This window comes from Oncorhynchus nerka, linkage group LG11, assembly GCF_034236695.1.
Source record: "Oncorhynchus nerka isolate Pitt River linkage group LG11, Oner_Uvic_2.0, whole genome shotgun sequence".
NCBI lineage: Eukaryota > Metazoa > Chordata > Actinopteri > Salmoniformes > Salmonidae > Oncorhynchus > Oncorhynchus nerka.
Genome location: NC_088406.1, coordinates 38,585,460 through 38,598,068, shown reverse-complemented (window position 1 = coordinate 38,598,068; position 12,609 = coordinate 38,585,460). Strand labels below are relative to the sequence as shown.

The following is a 12,609-nucleotide window of genomic DNA, read 5'->3' as shown; positions in this document are numbered from 1 at the left end:
TTCAGCCTGGCTAAGAGACTGGCTGTCTTTGTAACACTGACCCCAATAGGAGCAATACAATAGTGTTTGGTTGTTTGTCAAATCAAATCAAATTGATTGGTCCCATACACATATTTAGCAGTTATTGCGGGTGTAGCGTAATGCTTGTGTTCCTAGCTCCAACAGTGCAATAGTATCTAACAATTCGCAACAATACACACACATCTAAAAGTAAAATAATGGAATTAAGAAATATAAATATTAGGACGAGCAATGTCGGAGTGGCATTGGCAAAATACAGTAGAATAGAACACAATACATACATATGAAATGAGTAAAAGAAGAGGAGCACTTTAAGAAGAGGAGCACTTTAAGAAGAGGAGCACTTTAAGAAGAGGAGCACTTTAAGAAGAGGAGCACTTTAAGAAGAGGAGCACTTTAAGAAGAGGAGCACTTTAAGAAGAGGAGCACTTTAAGAAGAGGAGCACTTTAATACAAATTTGAAATGATGTGATAAATGTAATGCAAAACACTTTTATTATTTAACAGGTTTGTCCATGAAATGATTTGATCTTAATACTGTGTATTTCTCTTTACAGGCCCTCGCCTGTAATTTAATGTCATTTCTACAGCTCTGTAAGTATATCTTCAGGCAAATATAATTGAATAGTACTGGATATGGCAAAGATAGTTCCAGTATTTTCCAAGGTAAAGATCACATGGGGTCCATTCTACTCAACAGTGGTTTTATTTAGTCAGAAGAATACTGATGTAAATATATCACTATTATTAAAGACATTGGTAAACATATTACAGTAAGTGTCATGCTCTTCTGTGGGGGAATATGAGGTGGTAGAATGAATCAACAGTGATTTGTTGGTGGCCTACAGCACACTACATGTGGCGTTGTTGTCTCACTCTGCCACCTAGTGGAATAAAGTGGCATTTGTCTTTTGGACACATTCTCCAAGTTTCAGCAGATCATTATTTACCACTAAAAATACACTTCAACAGTTCCCTTGAATTAAGCCTTTATAAAATCAACGGATGGATATAAATATATTCAATAGACCAGAGGGCAATGTAACATCTGTCTGAGTCGTCTGAATCTGAATAAATAGATGAATCACGAGTCTAGAGCACCTCTAGAGTCTATATCCTTGTTGTTAGCAAGGCTTGCTCTTCTTTCCCAGTTGTTCAAAGAAAGACATGAATCCATAGCCATCTGGTTTGGGCTCAGGGCTTGTCCAGGACAGACTCTTTTGGTGAATGCACCAATTTGTAAGTCGCTCTGGATAAGAGCGTCTGCTAAATGACTTAAATGTAAATGTAAATGTAAATGTCTCCTGGTTCAGCTCTATGTGTGTAGGTCTCTCTGCTAACACTCTTGGACACCTGGTCTTGGACACCAGATTCCTCACATTGGCCTGCTCTTCTCTCTCAGGCGTTTAAAGAAAGACATGAATCCATTGGTCTCTGAAGGTTTGGGCTTCGGGCTCTTAGAAGGGTTATCCATATTGTGTTTGGGGCTCTGAGGAGGGTCAGCCTGCTTGGGTTTCTGGGAGACGAGTGTCTGGAGAGGGGTGGGAGAAAACTCCTTTATCTCCTCATCCTGGTTGTGGTTGAGTTCTAGGTGTAAGGGGGGAGGTTTTGACTTGACTATAGAGGAGCTCTTGTCTTGATTTAGCTCTCTTAGCTCTACATGTGTAGGTCTCTCTGCTGCTGACAAGCTGTTGGATACCGTGTCCTGCTGGACACCAGATGTCTCACAGTGGCGAGGGGTGGTGGGTACCACCAAGCCTCTGTTTTCAGAGTCCCTGGGGATGTTGAGACTTGTTGTCAAGACGTTGTGTTTTGACAAGGGACTCTTAGACACCAGGTCTTGGACACAAGACTTCTCAGAGTGGCCAGGGAGTTTGGTGAGGTTAGGTCCTCCAGAGGCTTTGTGTTTCGGGGACATCAGACCAGTGTCTACTGACTTCATCCTCCCTATGACCCCCAGAGTAGGAGTAGCAGGAAAAATGAACAGATCATCCTCTTCCTCTTCCTCAGTAGGAGGGGCTTTAGGGAGGAGGGTGAAGGTGTGTCTGCGGGTGAGTATTCCCTTGGGGGAGAGGTGAGGGTTGAGGAGGTATCTAGCCAGACTCTCGCTGCCTCTACATGCATCTCCCAGCAGCCGCTGTCTATCCTCTTGGAAGGTCCTCTGGTGAGGGGAGGTGGAGGTGATGGTGGAGATGGTGGAGAATGTAGCATTAGTGGTCGTAGCGTTGGGTGATCTTGTGGAGGTGTTAGTATTATTGGTGGCATTAGGAGACTTCTGCTGCTCCAGGCCGTACTCCCCAGACGAAAGACTACCACGGCTGTTCTGATACCTCAGAACCTTCTTGGACACTTCACGCAACATCTGGGCTTCTTCCTCATTTCCCTCCTCCTCCTCTTCCTCCTTGTCCTTCATCATCACTGAGATGGGTCTACCTGTGGAGGAGCAAGAGGAGGAGCTGCTGCTACCGGTTCTCCTGGTTGGCTGTGTAGAACCAGAACTAGAACCTCTGTGGTTCTGCTCTGGTTTCTTAGGGTTTTGCTGTGTCTCCTCTGGATTTGGAACCATGTTCTCTTTCCAGTTATTTTTGCTGTGGGACTGGTCCTTCTGGTCACTCTGAGAGGTCCCAGTCAGGTCTCTGGCAGTGTTCCACTCATTCTCCTTACACACCTCTGTGGCCTTAACAGAACCTTGGTTTCCCTGTTCTGCAGAGGGGAGGTTTACTTGAATGGGGACCTTTGATATGCTGCTACTGGTGCAGGAAGGTGTGCCCTTGCCTTTTCTCCTTTGGGACCCATGACTGGTCAGGAACCTAAATCAAATCAAATAAAACTTTATTCAAAGTAAACATGAATGTCACAAAACACTTATACAGAAAAAATGAAAAACACAAAATTACAATACAAAAGGAAAATCGCTAGATAACAGACTATATTTCCAAAAGACAAGTTCAAAAGAGTGATGTTCATTAAAGTATGTCTAACTTCTGTAGTACGGACTCCAGGGCCACACCCTCCATATCCTTGTCCCGTATGGAGCAGGTGGCGGTGGAACGGCGTTTAGCAGCATCACTCAGCAGTCTGTCTCTGGTTCTCCTCTTCACCTCCGCCACCTCACGATCACGGTTCTCCTACACACAGATACAATAACACAATAACACACGCCAGAGACAGTGAACACTGGAGTCCACCAAAAAAGCAGGGAAGGCTAAAGAGAAAAGAGTAACTCAATGAAGACAAAAGCCAGCCAAAAGTCCTCACACAGAACAGAGTGACATGGAAAGCTATGCTCCCAAGGGGGCCAAGATGAAAGTCCGTAATACAGAGAGCATAAATAATAGTATGTAAAAGGAGCATGTAGACTACTTTCTAAAGCGTTTTTTACCTGGATGGCCCTCAGGAACTTTGCACAGAAAGAGCTGAAGATGGAGCAGCATTCCTCCAGTCTGAACTTACTGGGGTCTTCACAGAAGTACTCAGCCACTGAGTCACTGACTGAACCCAGCGACTGCAGAGAGAGCTCAGTCTCAGCCAGACGACACTCTGCTTCCTACAGGGGACCACACACAGAACAGAAATAACTAAGGCTGTGTCCCAAATGGCACCCTATTCCCCATATAGTGCAGTACTTTTGAATAAACCCCTATGGGCCCTTGTCAAAAGTAGTGCACTATACGTAAAAAGGTAAAGGGTGCCATTAGGGTCTCGGACTACATTTCTGAAACTACAGGGACCACAAACATCAACAACCTCATCACTGGCCCTAGAGATGTAGATTCACCACCAGAGATTATTAAGGCTATAAAAAGGGCCCAGAGTTTTTCCTGTTCAGGTTTGGTGGTCAGGCAAAACCTGTGGCCCTGGAAACATGACATAGGTATACAGTATAGGGGAAGGTAGCGATACAAGATCTGAAAGGCATAGAGAATACACAGGCAGGCTACCTCACCTTGAGAAAGTTATCCATCTGAGCCCGTAGCTCCTCCTGTTTCTGCACCTCCTCCTTCGCCTCCTTTACTTTCTTCACCTCTCTCTGAAACTCACTCTCTATGTCCTCTTTATGGATCCTACAGGGGGGCAGAACACCAATATCAATCACTCAATACAGAAAAGCACAATCACTACAATAGAATGCCTTATTGTGGGGCAAACCGCAATATTACACATTTTGTTGAAGAGTGTAAGACATTGTGTATCTGTACCTTGCAGCATCGGCGATGTGTGTGAGTTTGTCTGGGAATTTCAGCATGGCCACATCAACCTTCTGAGCTTGCTACAATCGACATACACATGAACAATTGAAATTGCAAACAAGATTCTAGATAAAAGATGAGCTTTAAATAAGGGTTCTAATTACCATGACTACATAGTGCATGAGGTTCATGCCTGGTTTGTTGGCCCTTGTGTCCACTAGTTTCAGTAGCGATGCCATCCTGAAGCCAATGGCACTGCCAGCATAGCCACCCTATGGACACACAGAGGACAAGTGAGAGACAGTCAGATAGGCTGACAAATTAACCTGAGGATTATTCAAAACTTGTAGAATGAGTTCTTATTTTTCTTGGGCTTACTCAAAGCGTCGGATGCCATAGTTTACACCATAGATAAAGGTATACAGTATGTAATATCATCTATGATATCATTTTTTCCCCCACTCACAGCGTTCATGTAGTTTCCAGTCTTCAGCACCAGGCGGATCACAGAGTGTAGGTCGTCACACTCTAACAGCTCTGGAGAGACAGACAGACAGACAGACAAATGAGACAGTTGAGCTTAGTACAGATACATATTTACCTTATTAAGATCCCCATCACATGCAGGTCACATGCAGGTCACATGCAGGTCACCTTTTCCAGCTGTGATCATGGTGGCGATGGATCGTTTCATTTCATCCATGAATGGGAAAAACTCTTCTTTGAGAACCAAACTGTTGAGGCGCTCCTCATAACTAAAAGAAAGGGCACGAATAATGATTCACATTCTAGAACACAACTGGCATTCAAGACACAGAAAACACAAAACTGTCCAAAACTGTGAATTAGACGTTTGTAGATGGTTCAACACACACACCCTCACTCACCTGGGTACCTTGATAAGTAGCATCATAAACAGGTCTGCTTCAGGAAGAGCTGACTCGTCCCCTTTGAACCCAACTAGCTGCTTCACCTGCACACACACAACAGGGAACAATCTTAGTAAGACACTTACGGTAAGGGTTGTAACTTGGGAGAACACTGTTATAACCGTCTCTCAAGCTAAATATGATCAGTTCACTGTGGTAGTTAGCATCAACAATGGCGGCAAGCCTCAGCTCACCCAATGGTGGTCGAACTGGACTTTGCCCTATGTGGGACAAGGGTGCCAAAGCGACAGCGGCCTGATCTATGCTTGTCTACTGGGAAAGGCTGTGTGAAGTACTGTACCTCTTCTTTCTCTGGCAGCAGCTTACACAGCTCCTTCAGTTTACCTGTCCCAAATTTCAGTCCGTTTCCTGAACTGATGTCGTTGATCATGTCTCCCACTGGCCTGGGGAGAGACACAGACACGGATCAGTTACTGTATCAAAACCAACGTGACTTTGGAAACTTCATCGACTGATTCATTCAATATTCATTCAATCTCCTAGGGGACTAGTCAAGGAGAATAGCTGTGATTCATTAATCTCCAACTACATAATGTGGTGATTTTCCTCAATTACTCATGTTCTAGGGTTGGGTCTCTAAAGGTGTTGCTTATTTCCTCGTTGCCATGTTTCTTTAAGCCTGGTAAGCAAGGCTCCTTCTTACCTCATTGGTTGAACACCCTCTTACGGCATTTTTCCACCTAACCAACCATAGACAAGACCTTACCTGCTACACATAGTGCATACACCTACTACAGCTGAACTGGAACAATGTTTTCTTTCCTCAGAAGCACAAGGACAAAAATACATTTAAACAGAAAATAGAAAAGTGCATCCATACATGGACATGAAAAATAAATGTAATGACAAAACATTTGGATAATAATACTTCTATGTCTTACTGCTTTATACTTATTGCTTTTTGAGTTTTCTGTACTGCGAGAATCTTCAGAAAATTAGACACTGTAGCCCATGGCATGTAGTAATTTTGTAATATATAACACAGTAATACTGTGGGCCTACAGAGAAAACCATTTAGAAACACATGCCATGTTTCAATAGTTAATCTGTGGAATGACCTGTTTGCACTGTTCCTGCAGTAGTTATCATGTCGAGTCGACCTGTTGGGACAGGCTGCTGTACCTCAGAAACACAGAGCTGGGAATGTCAAGCAGCCTAGCCTCAGGACTTACCAAGCCTTGCTGTCCCAAATTACACCCTATTTCCTATATAATGGACTACTTTTGACCAGAGCCCTATGTGGTCAAAAGGAGTGCACTATAGCAAGACAGTGGAATTTGTGACTCAACCACTGTGTGATCTTTATCCTGAAACACGTGGCTCTGACAAACCCACAGCCCCACACCTTTAGCACACTTGCAGTTTATATTACGTCCCAAATGGCACCCTATTCCCTATATAGTGCACTACTTTAGATCAGACTCTGGTCAAAAGTAGTGCACAATTAGAGAATTGGGTGCCATTTGGAATTCAGTATATCTTTGCCTCTCTCTGACACACCTCTTGAACTGTTTCAGGAAGATCCCAACGTTCATGCTTCTCTTGGAGTTCAGTATAGATACCTGGTGGTGGTGGGACACATAGCCATGAAGACATGAGTTAGTCAATACAAATAGAACACACAAACGCACCAACATCACTCGGTCATTCCAGAACACACACATTCACACAGACACACACGTGAAGATATCAGTCGGTCAATAACAGGCGTTGAGTTTATCAGGTGCTTAGCGTTTTCCTTAAACACAGTCTTCTTCTTTATCACAAATACATCCTCATTCCCACAAAAACAACTGATTCTGACGGTTAAGGTTTTACTGGTTAGATTGACTTGTTTTTGAGAGCCCATGATAAGCCATTGCAACAGCTGTCAACATATTGACATTCCTAAGTCTTGCTCCTCTATACTGAGTTAGAAACAAGGACAGGTAAGAGACTAAAGGCCAGTTTCAATAGCTCCACATTTGACCTTTATTGTACTGCCAAGGTAGCCTAAATGTGATAGCAGGGTGGTTTCACTAGCAAACAAGTAGAGGATCAGAAATAGCTTTGTCAATATGACAATAGCATTGTAAACCAGGACAATGATTCACAACAGTTCTGTAAAATCCCAACCGACACCTACAGAAAGGGAAGTACTGTATCTTAACTGAACCCACAGCCCAGTTCTTTGTTATAGAGGTAGCATTAGCCAATACATAAAAGTATCAACTGTATGGCAACAATTAGCAAATATTAGTGCTTAATTTACTCTCCCTGGGTAAACTGATGAAGAATAGTTAGGCTATATTGACTCCACCCTTCAGTTTATACATCAAAGCATTCCTAAATGAAACCCCACTGCATGAACATCCTATGTTTGTTAAGCAGAGGAGCATTAAGAGGAACATGTCATAGTTCCAATAAGTCACACAATATCACACATGAAAAAGGGAAATGGATACATAGTAAAATGATGGTCATTCATTTAGTCCAATTGTGTTGCTTATTCACAGTAGTTTTGTATGGGGAACTAGTGCTTATCTATAAATCCGATTAGATAGCCTCTGCTGGTGAACTAATGCTACTTGTAGAGGGCAAATATTTATTATCAATCTATTCTCTGAGAGTATAGTTAAATCAAGCACTCTGGCAGTTGGCATTCAAATGATGTTATAGACTTCATAGGTATGTGGACAGAAAGGAAACACAGCCTTCCAATCACAGCATGATAATGAATCATTACATTTTTTGGGGGGGTAGAATCGTCTCCAAGTTTTGCTCATACTGATTGGTTTGTTTTGAACACAACATTTTCACTAATACATCGTTGCTTCCTGATGTACTTGAGTTTGATCCCAGTGAGGCGCACATAGAATCATGATGGAGCCACACCAATAGAGAGACTGCTTCCCAAATGGCACCCTACTCCCTTAAGAGTGCACTACTTTTGACCAGGGCCCAGACCAAAAAACAGTATCATCATGGAGATAAACAAGAGTCATGGGCTGCTGGAATTGATGTATTTCCCAACCTCCCACCGAGCCACCTTAACCGTAACCCTGGCCACTATGACGACATGACCGAGCCTGTTACAACAGAAAGGCTGTAGGAAAACAACACATCACCCTGTGATACTGTGATGTACACCACAACTACACTACACACACTCCCTGAGAAAATCAATTAGGGTCTAAAGAACACATGTCAACATATCCAATATCTCTGGTCATAAACAGGACAAATGTTCATATTCAATACACTGTTTCGGTCTCTCGTCTACCCCCAGAAAGTATAGCTGCTCAAAACAAACTCTCAGGTGAGAAATCATGAGCAAGAAAAGAATGACAGAATTTTGCATGACATTGGAGAGGCCTTGGCTGGGACCAGATAGGATATGTATGCCTTGCAGACTTATATACTGTATCTGATCGAGGAGCAAAATAGCTGATGTGGTGGTACCTCTTGACTTATCCTATTCAACTCCAGCTGCCAGTATAAAACTAGAGAAGTGCTTCCTGGTACAGTAGGTTAGGTCAACTCACCACTTCTGTGCCCTGACCGTTGGTTGGCTTGCCTCTGAGACTCTGTCTGTTCAGAGCCTTCTGTACCTGTCCCTGTCCCTGATGTCGGCTGTGACTGAACAGCTCCTCAATCCTCTGAGTGTCCAGCTCATACTCTCCCAGGGTCTTCTCTTCCGTCCAGATGTTGTGTTTGCCCACCACCACGTGTTTGGGGATCGCATCCCAGTTGAAGTTACGCATCTTGGAGCCGCTGCGCTGGAGGCCTCTGGATAGCCCAAAGCCCATGTCGGTGGGAGGAGGGGGCCAGGGGGAGGCGGGGGCCAGGGGAGGCGGGGGACCAGGGGAGGAGGTGGGGGCGAGGGGAGGTGGTGGTGGAGGAGGTGGGGGGGCGAGGGGAGGTGGTGGTGGTGGAGGAGGAGGTGGTGGAGTGACTGCTGATTCCATCTTTAGTGGAAAAGAATTAGATGGACCAAGGATCAGGAACAGATCATGGTCTCATCATTATTGCTTCATCATTACCTCCATTTTGTACCTGCAAGGTGTCACGGAAATGTTCTTTGATTAGTGTTGAAAATCAGTTATTGAAGAGGGTGATATAATCCTTTTCCTTGATTGATCCCCCCTGTAAAGAAATAATGGTACCGGTGAACTTTTAACAGAGAATGGTAGGCATGCAGCAAAACGTACTGTATTGCCCAGCACCGAACAAGCCTCATGACAATTGTTGCTGAAGTGCTCAAATGAGACAACATATCAACAAATGCTTAATTCGAAAGACATTGAAAGCAGCCTAATGATAAAATACGTGTATGAATTTACAAATCAAAACAATACATCCACCAGAAAAACGGAATACAGTAAGCTACCTATTTTGATCAGGTTTTCTCTTTAAGCTACTAATGTGTTATAACATTCAAAGTAAGGGAAGAGGATTCTGTAGCCTACCTTACCTGCTCGATATGCAACGTTCCACCAAGAGTGAAAACAATTTTGAAACACCAAAAACTACAATTCAATTGAATCCATGAGTTAGTCCGCCGCCTTCCTCTTCAAACTTCAACATCGGACGTGTGAATTGAGTTGACTACGACCACTGGTCTGCTACCAGTGTTGTCAGGTTTCCACTAGATAACTCAGCCACAAAGTCGGGTTTCACAGCCACATAGTCAACATTTCCAAAACATTTATAATATGCTTTTTGGTCTTGATTTAAGGTTAGGGTTAGGCATAAGGTTAGCAGTGTAGTTCAGGTTAGGATTAAGGTTTAAAATCAGATTTGAAGAAGATCAATTGTAGAAATGGGCGGGGTTTAGCCATAATTACGACCTTGTGGCTGTGTTAACTAGTGACGACCGAGGTGTCAGAGGAGACGTAAAAGTATGTCGCAACTTTATCTGCCTAAAGATGTATATAAACCCTGAATTTCTGGTACAACATTTTGGTCATTGAGATGCTTTGCAGCCACCGGTCGGCCATATTGGCACTCCCAAGTAGGAGCAGTCCTCCATAGGAATGATCGAAATTATACAGTTTTTCAATAAAAGCTGCACTATGTCACTTTTTGGGCGACCACACCAAATTCACGTAGAAATGTGTGTTATAGGTCTGTCATTCTCATTGTCTAAGAAGCGGTAAATCTGTTCTCTGTGTGCCATTTCTATGCTTCCCATTATGAAGTAAAACTTTTGAATATTTTACGTTTGGTTTTGTACAACAGCTTCAAACAGCTGAAAATACATTATTGAAGGTTATCCTCTACTGGATTGAAAATAAGAATTTGTTATTAACTGACTTGCCTAGTTAAATAAAGGTTAAAAAAACAAACATTTCCCAGGACATAGACATATGGGCAGAAAGCTTAAATTCTTGTTAATCTAACTCCGATTTACAGTAGCTATGACAGTGAAAGAATACCATGCTATTGTTTGAGGAGAGTGCACAGTTATGTACTTAAATCAATTAGGCACATTTGGGCAGACTTGATACATCATTTTGAACAGTAATGCTGATGTTCATTGGATCAGTCTAAAACGTTGCACATACACTGCTGCCATCTAGTGGCCAGAATCTAAATTGTGCCTAAACTGCAATAATACATTGTGGCACTTCTCTTGCATTTGAAATAAATATATATATATGTTTAGCTAATATAATATAAATTAAAAGCATGCATTAAGGTGTCTGTGTGTGTGGCAAAAACTAATGTAAACATTAATAAATGCATTTCTATACCTTCGAAAATATCGGAGTGCCAGAAGCCATCGAGGTACGGTGGCTTCAACACAGTGCCCACTCTTAGTCATCTAGTGTATATATACATTAATGACTGAGCCAGATGCCCTGTTAACCCCCTAACTGCCAGTGCCATGTTCCATTTTGACAGCAGTACTGTAAAATCTGCACTGTGTCTGGCCACCCAAATGTGTCAGTTTACAGTAGGACTAGTGTTCTTACTGAATTATACCAACATTTTACTTGATATAATCCAGTGAGATGTAAACAGTGTAAAACTGGTCATATGCGATGTACAAGTAGGCTGCAATGTAGTTGAGTGGAAACCAGTGTGGGCGGAGTGCACCTCTGACTTCATCGTGTCACTGTCAGCTGATACATGTAAAAATGTAATTTGTTAATACTTTCCTTGTACCTATGTTTGTCCTGTGTAAATGCAATTTTTACTTTGGGTTCTGAAATCGGTAGTTTTTGATAAAAGTAGCAATTTATGTGATGTCTGTCAGACTAGTACTGTGCCACGTAATCCATTGTTTTCCAATGGAGTAGGAAGTTCAAATCAAATTAAATTGTATTTGTTACATGCGCTAAATGCAAAGCTGTAGACTTTGAAATGTTTGCTTATAGTCCACGATCAGCTCCTTGGTCTTACTGACGTTGAGGGAGAGGTTCTTGTCCTGTAACCACACTTCTAAGCCTCTGACCTCCCTGTAGGTTGTGTCATCGCTGTTGGTCAGCAAACTTGACGATGTGGTAGGAGTCGTGCGTGTCCACGCAGTCGTAGGTGAACAGGGAGTACAGAAGTGGACCAAGCACAGATCTATGAGGGGCCCCCGTGTTGAGGGTCAGCGTGGCAGAGGTGTTGTTGCCTTCCCTCACCACCTGGCGACAACCCGTCAGGAAATCCAGGATCCAGTTGCAGAGAGAGGTGTTCAGTCACAGGGTCCCGAGCTTGGTGATACGTTTGGAGGGGACTACGGTGTTGAACGCTGAGCTGTAGTCTATGAACAGAATTCTCACATAGTTATTTCCCCTCTAGTCCAGGTGAGAGTTACGACTTTAAGCATGCACTACCACTTGATCATTTTATAAATATCCATTCTTTAAGGCTTACTGTGTACCTGTGCTTGTCCTGATTGTTATATTTGGAATCCATCGTTTTGGCATTTTATGCGTCCCCTGCCTAAACAAAAAAATATGGTGTGCAATGACAGGCTGCTCCTTCTCTGTTAACAAATAATGGTTCCCTTGGCAGAGGTCACGTAAAATGCTACATTTATCAAAAACGACAGATTTCAGCAACCAAATAAAAGCTTGCATTTACACAGGACAAACATACGTAAAAGGAAAGCAACTCGATGAGTCGGAAGTGCAGTCCTCCCACACTCATCACCACTCAACTCCATTGTATTTCTACATTGTGGAGTTGAGAAACCTGACTAAAGCGATCTCCATACCTGGCCTAGAGTGTGTTCTTGCCTGGAGCTGTGAAACTGGTAATGCAAATAGAAACATTTGCTTTGTCCATACATTCTACCTGAGCTGCTTCACTGCATCCACCTAGCATAATAGCATAGCGTTTTTTTCTACCTCCAAAAGCTTCAAACACACTAACAAAGCTTTGTATTTCCGCTAACAGACCCATAACCACCACCACAAATGCACATATACAGCCATTCAGCCTTCATTGTTGGATCTGCGCTGCTCTTGAAC

The 12,609-nt window shown here is 43.0% G+C and overlaps 1 protein-coding gene across 1 annotated transcript; it reads right to left on the bottom strand.

The window, feature by feature from the left end:
• Positions 1-497: 497 nt before the first annotated feature.
• LOC115119978 (inverted formin-2-like) lies at positions 498-9,000 on the bottom strand. Its single transcript, XM_029648871.2, has 12 exons — positions 8,686-9,000; positions 6,662-6,723; positions 5,442-5,544; positions 5,099-5,184; positions 4,866-4,966; positions 4,678-4,748; positions 4,376-4,483; positions 4,221-4,291; positions 3,968-4,085; positions 3,404-3,568; positions 3,004-3,149; positions 498-2,831 (listed from the first exon to the last, which is right to left on the bottom strand). Exons 1-12 carry the CDS (start codon positions 8,947-8,949, stop codon positions 1,397-1,399), a joined length of 2,730 nt encoding a protein of 909 aa, XP_029504731.2. The 5' UTR covers positions 8,950-9,000; the 3' UTR covers positions 498-1,396.
• Positions 9,001-12,609: the final 3,609 nt, after the last annotated feature.